This window comes from Osmerus mordax, chromosome 26 (genome assembly GCF_038355195.1).
Source record: "Osmerus mordax isolate fOsmMor3 chromosome 26, fOsmMor3.pri, whole genome shotgun sequence".
Taxonomy (NCBI): domain Eukaryota; kingdom Metazoa; phylum Chordata; class Actinopteri; order Osmeriformes; family Osmeridae; genus Osmerus; species Osmerus mordax.
In genome coordinates this window covers 2296764-2315200 of record NC_090075.1, presented here as the reverse complement: position 1 = coordinate 2315200, position 18437 = coordinate 2296764, and the positions used below count along the sequence as shown (strand labels likewise).

The following is an 18437-nucleotide window of genomic DNA, read 5'->3' as shown; positions in this document are numbered from 1 at the left end:
CTAATGGGGCCACTTACGTCCACCAGGGTGCCATCACACACACATATACAAGCATGCACACGCACACACACATCTGTAGACAGAGACATCAGAAGTGAACTAGCAAATCAAGGAAAGTCACATCCCGCAAACCCCCCGTGCACCAACCAAGGAGACAACAGCCCTCCTCCTCTCCCTCCTGAAGAAGGCTGTGAGTGTCGTCCTCCTTAATGCCTGAAATAACAGTACGCACAAACACACACACACACTCACACACCAGACACACACTAAAACGCACACAGAAACAGACAGACACACACCAACACTCACATAACAGGCAAAGTGTGTCTGTTCTCTAAGCCCTAGAATAATAGTAGTTATTACCCGGGTCTGAATGGCACACACACACACAGACACACACAGACACACACAGACACACACAGACACACACAGAGACACACACAGACACACACAGACACACACACACACACACACACAGACACACACACACACACACACACACACACACAGACACACACAGACACACACAGACACACACAGACACACACAGACACATTGTCCAGCAGCAGGTAATTCCAGCAGTGTGGGTTATTATTCAGTCTCAACAGCTTCCACAGGATGGAGAGGAGCTGAGTGTGCTGCTTCCAACACGCCTAAGTAGGCCAAAGACACAGAAACTAAAGTCTGACGCACGCACACACACACACACGCACTCACGCTCTCACAATGCATGCATTAATGAAGGGGGGTTTCGCATGCATTGATGTGTGATTGTTTCTTTGTGTGTGTGTGTGTGTGTGTGTGGGGAAGCATGTGTGTGTGTGTGTGTGTGTGTGTGTGTGTGTGTGTGTGTGTGTGTGCGTGTGTGTGCTAACCTCTCCATGCAGTGTCACAGCTGAGTGATCAGTCTCCATGCTAGTGTGTCCAGGCAGGGAGGGAGAGGTGTGGGTGCTGGGCCCAGGGAGAGAGCATGGCGCTGGGAGGAGAGCAGGGGAGTGGGCCCCAACCTCCAGGAAGCTGTCCATGTCGACACGGGGAACTCCTGCTTTGCTGAGAACTGGAGCGGTTGTGTAAGCCAAACACACACACACACACACACACACACACTGTCTCCAACAGTAATCTAGCACACCTGATTCTGATGAATCACTGATTGACATGCTGAGGCTCGTGAGCTGATGTAGAGAGTGTTGGAACCTGGACATCGAAGCGCTCCACACACCAACTCTTCACCATGAAGTATACATATGACTTTATGCAGGCAGATTGACTTACACATATACACACTCACTGACACAAACACACCCCACCAACATACTGTATACTGAATACTACTGAGTACTCACACACAGTCAGGGGTCAGACAACACAGAGAGAGGGGAAGAGGGATCAAAAGAAATAAGAGGGGGGAGGGGAGAGAGAGAGAGAGAGAGAGAGAGAGAGAGAGAGAGAGAGACAGAGAGAGAGAGAGAGAGAGAGAGAGAGAGAGAGAGAGAGAGAGAGAGAGGAGTCTATTTTAGTGTGAGATTAAGCTGAGCCATGTTGAAATGGAAGCCCTGACCGGGGCTGATCTGTGCAGTTATTAAAAGCTGTTATTAAAAGTTAAGGGAGCCACTAAGAACCGTACAATAAAAAAGGGAGGGAGGGAGGGAGGGAGGGAGGGAGGGAGGGAGGGAGGGAGGGAGGGAGGGAGGGAGGGAGGGAGGGAGGGAGGGAGGGAGGGGAGAGAGAGAGAGAGAGGGAGAGAGAGGGAGACAGAAGGGGGGCAAGCAGAGAGATAATCTAACTACAAATGGAGTGAGGGGGATGAGAGAGAGAGAGAGAGAGAGAGAGAGAGAGAGAGAGAGAGAGAGAGAGAGAGAGAGAGAGAGGAGAGAGAGAGAGGAGAGAGAGAGAGAGAGAGAGAGAGAGAGAGAGAGAGGGGGTGAGAGGGTGCATGTGGCAGAGAGGGGATTGTGTTTAAGCGCAGAGAGGGATTGTGTTTAAGCTTCTCTCTTTCTCCTCTTGTCTCTTCCTCTCTCCTAATCTCCCCTTCTCTCCCTTTGCACTCCTCTGGGATCTCTGCTGACACAACCCTCTCCTACAGGGTCAGCTGACCCTCTCCTACAGGGTCAGCTGACCCTCTCCTACTGGGTCAGCTGACCCTCTCCTACAGGGTCCTACTGTAGGAGAGGAGAACTGCTTTATTGATCCGGTCAAAGCTGAGACACGCTGAAGCTAAATGTTTGACGCATAGCAGAGTGTTCACATGGACATGACTGTCTGCTGCACTCAGGACAGCTCTGAAACCTGGACCCCTGGTGATCCAGATCGAAGAACAGAGAGAGATGGAGAGATAGGAGAGAGAGAGAGAGAGAGAGAGATAGGAGAGAGACAGGAAGGGAGAAGGAGAGAGAGGGATGGGTGGGTGGGTGGTTACAGAGAGAAGGAGGATAACAGGAAATAATAGGTGAGATGAGGTGAAAATAGGGCGTCTATGTTGCATACACACACACAACACACACCAAGGAGAATCTCTCTCTCTCTCTCACACAACGACTCCCATCAGCGCTTTGTCCTTCAAACTAGAGCAGGCAGAAAGCATAATGGAAACCATGGCAACGGATGGAAGAACAGGCAGGTGTAACAGTGGGATTGCGGAGGGTTGGAGAGGAGATGATGGAGGGATGGGGAGGTGGAGAGGACGAGGGGATGGAGATCTGGGTTGTTTGTTAAAAGCTGCGGGCGTCATTGTGGGGAACACATGCAGTGTCCTACCTCCACCTGCCCACAGGCCTGTTAGACAGGGGGGGGGGGGGGGGGGGGGGGTGCAGGCGTCAGGGTAGGGGGGGGGGGGGTACGGCCAGGTCAGTCATGCCTCACTGCACATGTCTCACATTGATGGACAGCATGGCTGTCTGGTTTCACATTCTATTTCGCACCCTCTCCCTCTTTCATGTCCTCTCTCTCTCTCTCTCCCTCTCTCTCCCTCCCTCCCTCTCTCTCTCTCCAGACTGACTGAGATGTTCATCATATTCTAATTCCAGCCAGCTCCGTCTGTGGGAGGGCTGCTAGCGGCCCTCGTCGCTAACGCGGTTAGCCTTAATGTGATTCTCCTGTGAGAGGGCCGATCGATACAGTCAGACGAGAGCCTGTGTTAACATCCTAATCTCTAATAGCATCAGAACGCTTAAAAACCTCCAGCAGCAGGCAGATGAAGAGGACACACACACACACATATACACATACACACACACACACCGTGTACAGGCTCATGGAGATGAAGATGGTGATAGCGAGGAGACATGATGAACCATTAGAGTGGAGATTATACCGCCAGCAAAATACACAGATACACCCCCCACACACACACACACCCCCCCCCACCCACACACACACACACACCCACCCCCCCCCACACACACACACACACACACGGAGGGGGTTAGATACCAAGGACATGTACAAAGAAACACCGCTCTATTGTATTTCAACAATTTGTCTTGTTACAACTGAGTGGCATGGGTATTGCTGAATGGTTTCTTTTTGTTTATGTTGTGACTGGGACCACAAACAGGCTTTGATGTGTGTGTGAGACGGGGGGAAGAGCATCTTTAATTGGCCAGGTAACAAACCAGATGTTGTTCCACTCAGGCAATGTCAGTGATTAAAACCAGTAAAATATTCATATCAGATACCCACATGCCTTCTGCATAACTAATTCTCCAGGACGACACTTTTTCCACAACACGGCCCTGTTTCCCTCCACAAAAATTCATTGTCCGTGGCGCAGACAGCTGGTCTTGAGCATGTGTGTGTGTGTGTGTGTGTGTGCCATTCTCAGGCTGTTGCAGAGAAAGGTCAAAGGTGAACCAGACTGCACTGTGGGACTCCTACACAGCATATGTCTGATTCTTCTTCTCAATCCCCAATTCTCTAAGCTTGTGTTTCTGTTGTGGAAGTAGCATCTAGAGCCCAGCGTAGCGTGTATGTGTGTGTGTACCTGCTGTGTGTCGGTGGGGGGTCTCAGTGTGTGCTGTTGTGATTTGGCTGGTGGGCGGGTGACTATACCACAGCCTTCCACCACAAGAAGGAGATTCCACTTTTCAGTAGACAGCTCTCTCTCTTTCTCTCTCTCTCTCTCCCTTGTTATTCGTCTTCTCCTCCTACTCTACCTATCCTCATCCCTTCATCCCCTTCCTCCTCTTCTCTCTGCTCTCCACAGAAATCCCATTCCTTCAACCTCCCTCTCTTTCTCTCTCTTGCTTTCCCTAATTTCCCCTGACATGGCCTACTGTGTTGCAGCATTGTTCTGTGCTAGTCACAATTATCTTTGACGCGAGTGCGCGTTTGCCACAATTACAACTGATGCTTCTGTGTGTGTGTGTGTGTGTGTGTGTGTGTGTGTGTGTGTGTGTGTGTGTGTGTGTGTGTGTGTGAGAGAGAGTGAGTGTCATCTGTTTTGTACTCATGTTCGATCTCCCGGAGGTGTAAATGCGTGGGGCACAGCTGTGAGGAGAGCCCTGGGTGGAGATGATGGTTGGTGTGTGTGTGTGCCTGCTTGAGAGGAGAGCCCTGGGTGGAGATGATGGTTGGTGTGTGTGTGTGTGTGTGTGTGTGCCTGCTTGTGAGGAGAGCCCTGGGTGGAGATGATGGTTGGTGCCAAGCCCCCCCCCCCTGCTCGTCCAGCCTCTCAATCTAGAGAAGAGAGGCGTCACAATGCATTCTGGGATGATGAGCCATTTGTTTGTGAGTGTCTGGTATCTCTCCAAGGTCACCCTGAGAGGGAATGAGTGGGGTGGTGTACACAGCATAACAGACAGAGTCTCTTCATCTCTGTGTGTGTGTGTGTGTGTGTGTGTGTGTGAGAGTGTGTGTGTGTGCGCGTCCACTTGAATGCCAAACCCCTCCAACAGTCTTATCAGGTACCCCTCCAACAGTCTTATCAGGTGAAATCCCATGAGTGTGTTATCATGGAGAATCTAGACCCCTGATGCACATTCTCCTTTCATGCCGCAGGTGACAAGCGCCTGCATCCATCTCCATCCATCTCTTCATCCTCCTCTTCCCCTCCTTCTTCCTCTCCGAGTGGATAATTGGTTGGAGGAGCATGGAGGGACAGGGAGCAGCTTGATGTTCTTACGCAATCTCACACAGGCTAATGAGTTCCCTCTGTCTCCTGAGACACACACACACTCCTGCTACACAACATGTTGGAGCCTTTTCTACTAACCTATCACCAAGGTAACCAACAATGACAACAGATTTCTTTTTCTTCGTCCTGTTTATTTTGTGGTCGTCCCAAACGAAGCAGGTTGATTTGGTTTCTAGTAGGAAACACCTGACTTTTGGTTGACATTTCCTTCTGTGGTTGATACAAAAATATTCTGGTCTCTACAGTTCATGCTTTGTCAACAGTCCCTAACTTTTTAAATGTTATTTCTGAATCAGGTGAGATCAGAAGGCCGCTCCCGCCCACACAGCGTCACAGTGTTCTGATGGCCCACTGTCTCCAACATCTTAAACACCCAAATAGGTCTACAGTGATTGTCCACCTGTGTCACCATCGAACAACTGGCCCTGCTCATTGATTGGCCACTCGGACAGTCACATGAGCTCGCACTCGCCCACACGACCACGCCGCGGCCACGCCCAGCTACGCCAACGTGAAGCCATGTAGTCTGGATACATACGTGAGGAGTGACTTTAGCCAGTTCACACCAGCTACACACACACACACACGTACCGTCACACAGGGGGTGGTCTGTCTGGGGTTAGGGCTGGGGCTGGGGCTAGGATCACGGTGGTTTCTGGGGCTGGAGCTGGAAGTAGGGTTAGGGCTGGGGCTGGGGCTAGGATCACGGTGGTTTCTGGGGCTGGAGCCAGCAGTCCTGGTTGTGTGGGGGCTAGGAGGGCCATCCCCCCGGAGAGAGCGTGTGCGGCGGGGGACCTCCGTCGCTCTGAGGAGGCAGCCTGAGGGGGGAGGGGCTCCTTGGCGTTTCCCAGAAGCGCTCTGACGCTCTCAGAGAAGACGACCCGGGGGTCAGCAGAGGGCAGAGGAGGACAGGTACAGCTCGCCCTCACCTCTAGAGCCTGGAGAGAGAGGGAGGGAGGGAGGGAGGGAGGGAGGGAGGGAGGGAGGGAGGGAGGGAGGGAGGGAGGGAGGGAGGGAGGGAGGGAGGGAGGGAGGGAGGGAGGGAGGGAGGGAGGGAGGGAGGGAGAGTTGATCAACACTTTGCTTGTGCAGTATGACTGCCTATGGAGGTCAATGTCCCACGTAGGGATTCAACAGGAGGATACTGCGCACACACACACACACACACACACACGTCACTCTCTAGAATATGCATGCATGAAGTCAACACAGGCACCTGATGGACAATTAGTGGTGTGGACATCTGTCCTCCCGCTGCTGAGAGCAGAAAACGGAGAGAGTGCAGCACAGCAGCACTCACACTCAAGGTTAAACACACTACTGCATGTCACATAGACCTGTCCACACACACACGGTAGTGCGTGTGACTCCTCACTCCTCCACACACACTTGTGAGTCTAAAAGCTCACTAAAGATAGCTGGCTGCTAATGACACAAAGCAGCATGTTGCATCCATCTACCTCTAAAAACCAGCACACGAACTGTATGACCCCTTATATAAGATAACCTGCCTACGTGTGTGTCTGAATGTGTGTATGAGTGAGTGTGTGTGCGTGTGTGAATGATTTAGTGTGCGTGTGTGTGTAAGGGGTGTGTGTGTAAGGGGTGTGTGTGTGTGTGATGGCATGACCATGCAGTAGGTCTAATGAGGTCATCCATCTCCAGTGATGGAGGCTAATGCTCCATCTATAATAGAGGAAGCTGTGTTAACGAGTGGGTGGCTACCCCCCCTGCCCACGCCCGCCAGACCCGCCCCTCTTCCAGGCCCCGCCCCTTTCTGTCCCCAGCCATGCCCCGCCCAGCCACGCCCCGCCCAGCCACGCCCCACACCTCTTATCTCCTTTTGTTTCCTCCCCACTCCTCTCTTGTGTGTGTGTGTGTGTGTGTGTGTGTGTGTACCTGCGGGACCAGGCTGTTGTGTGCGTGTGTGTGTGTACCTGCGGGACCAGGCTGTTGATGTGTGTGTGTGTGTGTGTACCTGCGGGACCAGGCTGTTGTGTGTGTGTGTGTGTGTGTGTGTGTGTGTGTACCTGCGGGACCAGGCTGTTGATGTGTGTGTGTGTGTGTGTGTACCTGCGGGACCAGGCTGTTGTGTGTGTGTGTGTGTGTACCTGCGGGACCAGGCTGTTGATGTGTGTGTGTGTGTGTGTGTACCTGCGGGACCAGGCTGTTGATGTGTGTGGCTCGGCTGCTGTGTGAGGGGTGTGTGGAGAGCCACTCTGGGACGGCTGCTCCTCCTCGCAGCTCCATCTGCTGCCAGAGCACCGGCCCTGCACGCACGTCTGCACACGCCTGCACACAGGGGCACAGCACAGGGGGCACAGCACAGGGGGCACAGCACAGGGGGCACAGCACAGGGGGGTACAGGGCAGGGGGCACAGGACAAGGGGCACAGGACAGGGGGCACAGGACAGGGGGGTACAGGACAGGGGGCACAGGACAGGGGAAAACAGGGGGCACAGGGCAGGGGGCACAGGACAAGGGGCACAGGACAGGGGGCACAGGACAGGGGGGTACAGGACAGGGGGCACAGGACAGGGGAAAACAGGGGGCACAGGGCAGGGGGCACAGGACAGGGGGCACAGGACAAGGGGCACAGGACAGGGGGCATAGGGGACAGGGGGCACAGGACAGGGGGCACAGGACAGGGGGCACAGGACAGGGGGGGACAATACAGGGGAGACAGGACAGGGGGCACAGGACAGGGGGGCAGATATTAGGGGGCACAGGGTTAAATCGGTAACTTTGTCTTTAGAAATGTAGATGTGCAAAGATGCTAGTTTTGCTAGATGCTAGACTTCCAGAGAAGAGGCTTTGTCGACATGACAACAGTGCCATCTAGTGGTCAGCACCTTGGCAGCCAGATGCAGTCCAACCTCATCTGCCTCGGTCTCCAACTTCCTGCTGTACGGACGACTAAACAGGATCTGAGGAAGGGGATGTATGGAGGGAGAGGACGAGGAGGAGGGAGAGAGGGAGGGAGGGGAGGAGGAGGAAGGGAGGGAGGGGAGGGAGGTATGGAGGGAGAGGAGGAGGAGGAGGGAGGAAGAGGAGGAGGGAGAGAGAGAGAGAGAGAGAGAGAGAGAGAAAGAGAAGGGGGGGTAGTTATACATTTACTTCAGTAATGACATGTATGGCATGGTGCATGTGGGAATGTCTACATGTGTGTGTGTGTGTGTGTGTGTGTGTGTATGTGTGTGTGTGTGTAGGTGTGTGTGTGTGTGTGTAGGTTTCACCTTCTTCAGCTGATCCTGTATCCACTGGCCCAGCACTGCCAGGCTGTCTTTGGGACATATGGCCCAGATGGCCGTCAGCAGGAGGACAAACAGGAAGTCCAAAATATGGGACACACTGGCCTCCTCTGCCTAGGGGAGGGGGAGAGAGAGAGAGAGGGAGAGAGAGAGAGAGAGAGAGCGAGCGAGCGAGAGAGAGAGCGAGAGAGAGAGTGGAGGAGGGGGGAGAGAGAAAGAAGGTGAAAAAGTGAGAGAAAGAGAGAAAAAGGTGGGTGAGAAGAGAGGAGAAAGCCAAGTGAAGCAGTGAAAACAGACAGACTATCGATTGTCCTCACCAATCTGAAAGCAAACGTTAACATGGCAGAGACTGGGAATACAACCCCCCGGAGCTTCTGGGAGATGTAGTATCTATCGACTGCCATTTTCTTCTTCTAATTAGATACCAGCATCTTCTCTAAGGACCTCCTGCGTCTCGAATACTAAAACTTTATTATACGCCTAACAAGCTTATGCAGGGATAGCAGAGTGATGTTGGGAGGGTCACGGAGCCCAGAGGGATATAAACAGTTTTAAAAGTAAATGTGATTGTTTTAAAAGTGCCTATTTGGAGCATTAAAAGGCCTAAAACTCGTTTGACCATTTCCCAGATTCGACAGTCAAATCGTATAAAGAACCGCTTTACGATGTTCTGCAAACACACACAAGCAGGCAGAGACACACACACACACACACTTACAGCGTGTTCTATTAGGGCATGTGCCATCTCGTGTCCCAGGATGATGGCGAGCTGGTGCACGTCTGATATCGCCTCCAGCATCCCTGTAAACATGAACACCTCTCCGTTCTGCACACACACACACACACACACAGTTAAAACACTTGCATATTCTATCTCTACATCGGTGACAGTTAAGAGACTAGTATACACAGATGATGTCTACGTGTCTCTCTCTTGGACACACACACACAGGAGAGACTAACCGCACACACACTCACACACAGGAGAGACTAACCGCACACACCGACATTCAGAAGAGACTAACCGCTAGGGTTGCAAAGGGGCGGAAGTTTTCCGGTAAATTTCCACGGGAATTTTGGCTCGGGAATTTTGAAAAAAAAAAATGTGCCAAAGTTTTTTGCAAAAGCATATAACAGGGAACTTCAATGTAGTTGAGAACGAGACTATGCACGCCTAGCTCAGCTGGACCCTGAATGCAGCTGGTTGGGAACAATAGGTGTGTTCGACTTCATGCAGCGCTGGCGGCGCCGACAGCCGGCTGCAGCCGGCTGCCTTGAATCTGAGAATGCCATTGGCTGCTTCAAGTCAGCAGGGCAGCAGGCGGCTGCAGACGACGCCGGCGCTGAATGAAGTCGAACGCACCTATTATCTGCCAGAAACATAAACCTAAACATAAAACGTTCTGTTGTTTTTGAACGTCTTTGTCATCAGTGTGTCTGAACGTTTCAGCCCTATGCCTGGCAAGTGTGAGAGCGCCGAATTGCGTAGTTTTTGGAGCTGTGAACTTAGTTAAAAATGTTGAATTACAAACTATGAACTGAACTAGTTCATTTTAAAATTTGTGAACTATGAATTGAACTAATTCATGTAGAAAGTGAACTTTCCCAAAAATGTTTGTCATTACCTAGCATAATTTTGCAACCCTACTAACCGCACACACACACACAGGAGAGACTGACCGCACACACACACACAGGAGAGACTGACCGGCAGCACAAAGGCGTTGACGGCGGGGTCGTCCACCACGTGGACCCTCCAGGACACAGAGGACACCTGGGGGATGTCTCTGTTCCTGAGGGCCAGGTGCTGGACCATCATCTGCACCGCCTGGTGACGGGAGTCCTGCTCCGGGACCAGCACATCTCTGTACTGCTCCATGTACTGAGACACACACACACACACACACACAGACACGCAGAGACACACACACACACGCACACACACACACACACATGCAGAGAGAGTGACAGATGGCTCCCCAATCAACATTATAAACACTCTTTTACCCCCTTGGAATGCAACATGCTCTTCTCTAATGACCTTTCAACCCTGCCTCCTCAACCCCAGTGTCTCTCCCCCCCTCCCCCAGGTCACCCCCCCTCTCACCCCGTCAGCCGTGATGGCTGCCAGCTCCATGTAGTCCTCCCGGGTCACCATCAGGATACGTGTCCGGCCTGTCACCGGCGACTCATCCAGGTGGGTCAGGAGGATGACAGCCAGGATTGCCACGGCAACCGTCGTCCCGGCTACCAGCTGCCAGCGGCGCCGCCACGCCCCCTCCCAGAAGAGCTGCCTCCGATTGGGTGGGAGATCCGCCCACCACTTCCTGATGTTCCTGCAGCAAGGGATGACAATAAACCACACAGGTGTGCTACCGTAACCCATGGCAACGTGACTGGCTCATGACTGACACACGTCCTGTTATATCATATTATTTGTTTTTATTCATACTTTACTAGTACTGTATGCAAAAAAACATGCTAATAAAAGTAATAAATCATTTTTACAAATATTTATATTTGTATATTATTAAGATCCCTTGGTAGTATTTCGTATATAAAATGGCTAATTTGCCAGAAGTTCCTTCCGCACTGTCGCTGGTACTAACTAACTGTAAGTCGCTCTGGATAAGAGCGTCTGCTAAATGACTAAATGTAAATGACTAAATGTACTACCCTGGTTGAGCCTGTCACAGGGCTATAGGCTGACTTTTCAGCTCAAATTTAGAGACTAAAGTTTGTTCTAGCCTACTACTGTACTAGTACTGCCACCTGGGTCTTACCTCCCCACTATTATAGCCAGGATCTTCTGCAGCGGTTTGAGGATCAGCCATAAGAGCGGTGCTGGGATAGCGCGGAGGGGGCTAGAGGTATGGAAGTGCCGTGGCAGAGAGACACTACCGTGGGCCGGTAGAGTAGTTACGGGGGTCTTCGCTGGTAATAGACCCGTCCTTGTACTGATAAGGAGCGACGGACGAGGCTGGCACCGCGGTAGCTGGCAGACAAGGTCACGGACGCTGTCTGTTGTCCTGCAGCTTTTACCGGATAGTTCTATTGATGACAAGAGAGGACTCTTGACAGTAAGTTCGGTCTGTCGGTAGGGACCCCGGAAGTGCCGTTTCACGTAGGTAGGTAGAGAAAGAATAGGATTTCTCCTGGTTATGAGACGAACGCAGAGTAACTCCATGGCCGTTGTAAGTTATTCAAACGCTGTCACTATGTTGACACTGGAAGTTCCCCGGAAGTTCCGTGAGTCTCCCGCATTTTAATAGCGGCTACGTGACGCCCGCAAATTCCAAACAATATCCCGGCAATCGACTTTTTTTTTTTTACATTTCTGGTAGCTAACCCGGGCACTGGAGAAAGTGAGAAAGCGAGTGACATACGTGGTGAGCGAGTGACACAGCGCGCGTCCTGATTGTGTTAACTAACCTAAGAGAGACCAATCAGTTTTCTCGGTAGGCGGGCTTTACAGTCGATATCACGTGATATATGATGTTATATCACCAGTTACCAGTAGGAGGAACCCTCACGCTGCCTCCGGGTCGTTGTGACCCACGACTTTTCCTAATTCAAAAATACATAAAATACACATTTTCTTTCATAGCATTCAAAAGTAAAGGTCTCCGAAAATGATTCCAAGGTCTAAATCTTGTCAGTAGTATGTGGTTATATATATTAGTTATATATTATATATTAGTTATATATTAGCTGGAATAACTGTTAATGGTAACTTTTCTATAGCACATATTAGTTTCAGCATGGTTGTTTCATTAATAATGTTTACTTGAATAACTTAGTATCTGTAATAGAAGTAATATTGTGTTTTTTGTACTTCAATTTGAATTAATTTTGTAACACAAAAAAGGTTTTGAAAGGTTGAAAGAAAAATGTATTAAAGTTTCTAAACAAAAGTTTGCATCATTGATGAGTACTTCATGAGGACTCTACTGTACTCTGCTCTGCTTTCATCTACAGTCTTTCGTGCTTTCATCTTTTGTCAACAGTCTGAATAATGTCCCAAACAGTCGCTACAGGTCGCTTTAGCAGTCTCCTGTCGTCAAACATCGCAATTCATAGAATTATGTTGAATAACAAAGGTGGTAAACTCGTTAAAGTCGTCTTTGTTTTATTAGTTTATACTTATACTAAGTCCAGATCTGGTTCTGTCGATGTAAGTAGAACATAATCTTACACACCATGAAACACTGTCAACAGATAACACATACTATCTAAAGATTAGTTTAAAACTTGTTGCTCATGCATATAGTATGACTTTGCAGTAATTTAACAGTCCAACGGTAACCAGTCTTAAAAAGTATATACACAGAATACAATCGTAGGAAGATTAGAGTAGATAGTCGTGGCCTGTGAGAAGTACAGATCCTAGGTTCAACTGGAAGGGACTGGGGGGCTGTGTGTCGTCTGGGAGGGGGGGTGACTCGGGGTCCCAGTCTGGCTCCACATCCTGGACCTCCGTGGTCTCCGCCCCACCTCCACCCCCTGGCTCAGAGAAGGGGAAACTGTCTGTGTCAGCAGGCTCTTCTGGGGAACTGGAGGTTCTCCCTTCGTCCTGGTTGATCGGGAGCTCGACGGCAAACTGAGACTGGAAGAGGGTCTGGACGTGGGTGAGGAAGGGGTCTCCCTCCCCGTCTGCCAGGGGCTCCAGGTACCGGGCGAGAGAAGACAACATCTGGATTGAGGGAGCGAGACAGAGTGAAAAAGAGGCAGAGAGAGAGATGGGGGTGAAGACCCAGGGTAGAGAGGAGATGTTTCTCCTCCAGAGGGCTGGTGTGTCTGGTCTTACCTTCTCCAGGCAGGTGAGGTGAGAGTCTCTCCTGAACATCCTGCTCATGTGAACTCTCCTGTTCAACACAGACACACAGCCAGCTCACAAACAAGAACACAACACTGCTCCAAACGTGTGTGTGTGTGTGGGGCCAGCGCTCACCCGTGTGTGTGTGCGTATTTCTGGACGATCCACTGGGCCCTCCTGGTCATCTGACCCCAGTCGGGGACTTCCTGTGAGGACAGGAAGTCGAACCTGTAGGGGAGCTCTGACGGAACAGAGACACAAGAGACGACACACTCAGAAACCACACTCCATCTGAACGCCCACGGGTACAGGTGTGTGTGTGTGTGTGAGTGTGTAACTCACTCTGAGGCCCAGCGTGGCCCTGATGCGTGCTGACCACCAGGCAGGTGGTGTGGGAGTGGGGAGAGGTGTTGGCGGGGTCGTAGGGGCTCACTATCATCCCTATGAAGGGGGCTCCACCACGAGAGAAATAACTCTGCAGAAGAGACACATGTCAACACACACACAGGGTGTGGATGCATAAGTGTGTGTTTGTGTGTGTTCATGGCCTCTCTGACTAAAGGTCTGTGTGTGTGTGTGTGTGTGGGGGGGGGGGGTACCTGGAACTGGTCCTGGGTGTGTGTGTGTGTGGGGGGGGGGTACCTGGAACTGGTCCTGGGTGTGTGTGTGTGTGTGTGTGTGGGGGGGGTACCTGGAACTGGTCCTGGGTGTGTGTGTGTGTGTGTGTGTGGGGGGGGGGGGGGGTACCTGGAACTGGTCCTGGGTGTGGATGTCCCTGAGGGAGGGGTTGGGGTGGAAGGTGGGGTGAGAGTGGTACCAGCCCACCACACTGTGTCCCAGGGCAGACAGCTGCTCACAGGCCTGAGTCTGGGACAGGGGGTCCATCTCACACTGCAGCCCTGTGCTCACGCTGTTACACGGCTCAGCTGCAAAGATCTGCACACACACACGAGACACGTCACTCGTGTACAAACACTTTTACTTTCTCTTTTTCATCATCATCTTCATCCTCCTCCTCCTCTTCCTCACCTGCAGGACTTTGTCTTCCTCGTTGTAAGCTCCTCCCAGTAACCCGATGACCTCACACCTGGACACATGAGCATGCTGGGAAACACACACACCCGGCTGGTCAGTAATCTCAATCATGGAACAGCCATCACAGTGTGTGTGTGAGAGAGTGTGTGTAAACCTACCATATCCATAATAAGGAGGGCCTCTGCACAAACAATCACTTGGAAGGGCTCCTGGAAAACAGAGATACAGGGAGATTAGAGGCAGTAGCAGGTCAGAGGCAGCAGCAGGTCAGAGGCAGCATCAGGTCAGAGGCAGCATCAGGTTAGAGGCAGCATCAGGTTAGAGGCAGCAGCAGGGTTACATGTGACTAACTGATCGGCTCACCTGTCTGTCCTCTCCGAATGCCCGGCACGGAATCAGCTGGAAGGGATCAAACCTGAGGAGGGAGGGAGGGAGGGAGGGGGAGAGGGAGGGAGGGAGGGAGGGGGAGAGGGAGAGGGAGGGAGGGAGGGTGAAAGGAGAGGGAGTGAAAGGAGAGGGAGTGAGAGAGGAGGAGCGAGAGAAGGGGTCAGTGTAGCTGTGTTCTTAGTGTGGTTAATGTCCTTCCTTCGTGGACCACGTGTGTGTGTGTGTGTGTGTGTGTGGTGCTCACCCTCGGAGCCTGGGGACCTTGGAGGGGCGGGGCTGCCTGCTCAGCTCCTCCTCCCTCCTCCGCAGCTCCTCCGCACTCAGGTGCTGAGGGGAGGGGGGCACCACGGGATCAATACACCGCCACATCTACAGAAGAGTGTGTGTGTGTGTGAGATGTACCTCGTACGTCTGTCCCTCCAGATCTTTAGGATCACACCAGTTCCCCCACAGATCCCTCACACGCCTCTTCCTGGTCCGCTAGAAACACACACACACACACCTAATCAGCAACCAGCGATAAAGTCATGTTCTAGGTCAGGGGTGAGAGGTCAGGGGGCAGAGCTCACCATGCTCTGCAGTCTCTGGGCCAGCTGGTAGGAGTCCAGGGCATCCCTGCCCTCTCTGGGCCTGGCTCGGTCCACCACCCTGGGCCGGTTATACACCGCCTGCTCTGCAGGGGGCGACAGAGGGACCAGATCAGTCAGGAGAGAGGGAAGAGGAGACCATGAAGCAGGACTATAAGAGACTGATGTTGAGGTGCTGATGTCTGTAAGCTTCTGTAAAGCTTTAACATGTATGTGTATGTTCCATGGCTCTGGCCAGTCCTAGTTACCACAGTTGAAGTTGATGGCTCCTATCAGCTCGAGGTAGGTGTGGATCCTGCCAATACAGTTGACATCTCCACAGTTCTTTAGGCCTGGACGCACCGACGTCTTGTTCAGGTACCTGGGCTTACTCCTTACCCTGTCACACACACACACTCGTTACCCCCTGGTTTACCACAAGTCCAGGAGTACGTGTGTGTGTGTGTATGTTTACCATTGGTCCAGAATGTAGTTTCTGATCTTCAGGTATCTCTCTGGCGTCTTGGATGGACGTCCCTCAAAGAACTCTGGGAAAGCCTGCTTCTCCTCCTCAGCGATGGCCTCTGCGTCCAACTGGACTTCCTGTTCTGGGGCCTTCAGCTCCTCCTCTTCCTCTTCCTCTTCCTGATCCTCCCCTTCCTCTGTGATTCGTTCAGAGACAGACATCTTTCATCAGGACATGATGTATTCGGCACAGGCTGTCCGGGCCCGCTAAAGATCATATCTGTTGTTTTAACACAGGAGAACATGAACAGAGGGAGTGTGGATGGACACCAGCTCCAGATGTCCCCCAGGTATGGATTACCTGCATGGTTGCTGTCTCCGTGACATTCTTCTTCAGGGCTCTCTGGCTGGCTCTGGTGAGGTTCCCCCTCCTCCCCAGCCTGGAGGTCACTGAAGGGCGATGAGGGAACCTCAGCCTGCCCAGGAACGGCAGCCTGCTCTGGGCAGGGCACGGGACTGGGACAGGGGGGCCTGGGTCTCTGACCGAGAGGGGATGGAGGGTTGTGGCTGGACTGGTCCTGTGTGTCCCCTCCTTGGACGTTCTCTCCCAGACTGGTCTCTCCCTGCTCTGGCTCCGTGCGAGGGACCTCTCCGTGGGGGGGCTCCCCAGCCAGGACGCCCCCGCCCCCTCCCTCGTCGCTCAGGTCGTCTGTGATGTCCACCTCCTGCTCCTCGTCGTCAGACAGCCTCTCGATGCGCACGGCGTTGGCCAGCGCGGCCGCGTGGCTGGAGCTGGACTCAGGGGCTCGGCCCTGGACCTCCTCACCCGAGGGGGGCGCTGCAGAGCTGGGCTCGGATTTATCCTGCAGGCAGAAACCGGAGGAGATGGACAAATCTGATAAGCCTGGAGAGAACAATGAGGACAGACCCAGATTGTAAGAGAAGAGAAGAAGAGAGGGAGAAAGGAGGGTGACAAGAGGAGGGAGAGAAGGGGAGGGGTGGAAAGGGAGGGCAGCTGTACCTTTTGCTTGAAGTACTGACGTGCGTAGCTCTTCACCTGGAGGACTGTCCTGCTACCTAACAGCTTGGAGATCTTCGTCCACCTGCGACCAAACTGAGTCTGGACCACACAGAGCAGAGACACAGCTTAACACCTTCCTGAGGACGGCACAGGAGTGGGTCTATCCAGCTACATTCTGGCTGGAGTAGTGGTCTACCTAGCTGGTCTACCTAGCTACAGTGTCTGGCTAGCCAGCACACAGCAGTGGTCTGGGCTGGGGTGGATGAAAGCTTACCAGGCCTATCTCAAAGAGCTCCTTCTCCTGTTGAGACCAGCGACTGGAGGAGCCGGGGGCAGACAGCTTGGCTGGAGACCTGGAGAAGAACACAGCAGTGGTTACCGAGGGAACCTGGATAGGAGATGACCACAGCAGACTTAGCCCGAGTCGACGGAGGCAGAACTCACTTCTTCACTTTGGGCTTGGAGGTTGAGTTATTTGGCCAAACATTCTTCGGCATTTCCTTTCCAGTCAGATAATACCTGAAGTTATGGTTAAGGACAGTACTAGACATCTTAAAGGGAGACAGACTGATATACAAATAGTATTTTCTAATTACATTTAAACATGTTTTGGCCTGATCATGGTAGTATGTGTATGGGAGGGATACTGTTCTTCGAGTAACATGTTCTCTATGACTTCTCTGTTCTCAGCAGTGATGGTGCTGTCTAGTTCCCATGGCTGGAGAAGACACAGGAACATATTGATATTAGCAATCCACTAAATCAGTTGAAAAGTTAACAAGTATAATTTGACTGCCCGGGCCAAGTTACCAGGATTCCAGTGCTGGTCTTCCAAGCTGACTCCAGAAACTGGTTTTGAAGAAGTCCGTCTCCTTCCAAGGTTCTAAAACGGAAATGAGACCTCAACATTTAACATAAAGCCAAACACTTTAAGCCGATAGAGTACATACTGTGTACGCAGTGCTAGTGTGGGCGTGACAACGACCATGTCATCACTAGTGCTACAAGACAAAACAACCGTTCAGAAGTACACTTAGAAGGAAGATACATGTTACATAAGCAATATTTCACATAAGCAACAGACTTTTGTACCAAAATAGCTATCATTATTAAATTACTATGCGGTATCAGTTGTCGTAGTTCTTCGAGTCTGCCAGTGCTAGCTAATTTTGCTAGCTACGCTTGCTAGCCTGTATAGCTTAGCGTTATCTACTACTGTACAATGCTGTTGTACATCTTGCGAGTTTCAATTGTTAGTATATTTTTCTTAGTATATTTATAAGACATTGCAAGGTTCTTACCCCACACTGGCATCATATTCATCACCCTCAATATCAACAACATCCAATTCATCCGCCATGTTGTTTCGATCAACAGAAGCCAAGGCGTTTCCGCTAGTGGATTCCCTCTAGCGCACCCATGTGGTTGGCGTGAGAACAGACCGTGGCTTAATCAGAAAGATGGCATCCTTCATAAGTACAGATACTCGTTTAAAAAGACTAATCATTACTTCTACTTGTTTTAGTGTCACGCTGGTAACTAGACCTCACATAATTGGGAAACTTTGTCAAAACTTTTTTTCAAAAATATTTTTTAGACCTTTAGAAACTTTTTTTCGAACCTTGTTAGAATTTTTTTGATATGTCCATTTTTTCATTCTTCGTAACAACAATCACAAACTGCTTTGCACATGAAACAAATCAATTTGCATTTCCGGTTGTAAGACCACTTACATAGAACTACTGGACCGGCCACCCGGTGG

The 18437-nt window shown here is 51.5% G+C and overlaps 3 protein-coding genes across 3 annotated transcripts in view; all 3 read right to left on the bottom strand.

The window, feature by feature from the left end:
* dab1a (DAB adaptor protein 1a) overlaps positions 1-1025 on the bottom strand; it is an 11547-nt gene extending 10522 nt beyond the window's left edge. Inside the window, 1 exon segment of the mRNA XM_067229436.1 lies at positions 1008-1025. Coding sequence (XP_067085537.1) covers positions 1008-1025 — 18 coding nt within the window.
* A 4230-nt stretch (positions 1026-5255) lies between these two features.
* On the bottom strand, positions 5256-11730 carry oma1 (OMA1 zinc metallopeptidase). Its single transcript, XM_067229884.1, has 8 exons — positions 11169-11730; positions 10493-10721; positions 10094-10267; positions 9104-9211; positions 8371-8499; positions 7987-8061; positions 7289-7426; positions 5256-6072 (listed from the first exon to the last, which is right to left on the bottom strand). The coding sequence occupies exons 1-8, from the start codon at positions 11570-11572 to the stop codon at positions 5728-5730; spliced, it is 1602 nt and encodes a 533-aa protein (XP_067085985.1). The 5' UTR covers positions 11573-11730; the 3' UTR covers positions 5256-5727.
* Positions 11731-12310: 580 nt separating this feature from the next.
* Positions 12311-18048, bottom strand: mysm1 (Myb-like, SWIRM and MPN domains 1). The gene is made up of 20 exons (XM_067229691.1): positions 17977-18048; positions 17486-17558; positions 17323-17393; positions 17120-17194; positions 16950-17028; positions 16676-16774; positions 16016-16517; positions 15665-15851; positions 15459-15589; positions 15193-15296; positions 15026-15103; positions 14868-14950; positions 14600-14651; positions 14395-14445; positions 14231-14305; positions 13949-14137; positions 13544-13676; positions 13337-13442; positions 13193-13250; positions 12311-13078 (listed from the first exon to the last, which is right to left on the bottom strand). Exons 1-20 carry the CDS (start codon positions 18033-18035, stop codon positions 12734-12736), a joined length of 2550 nt encoding a protein of 849 aa, XP_067085792.1. The 5' UTR covers positions 18036-18048; the 3' UTR covers positions 12311-12733.
* Between the last annotated feature and the right edge of the window lie 389 nt (positions 18049-18437).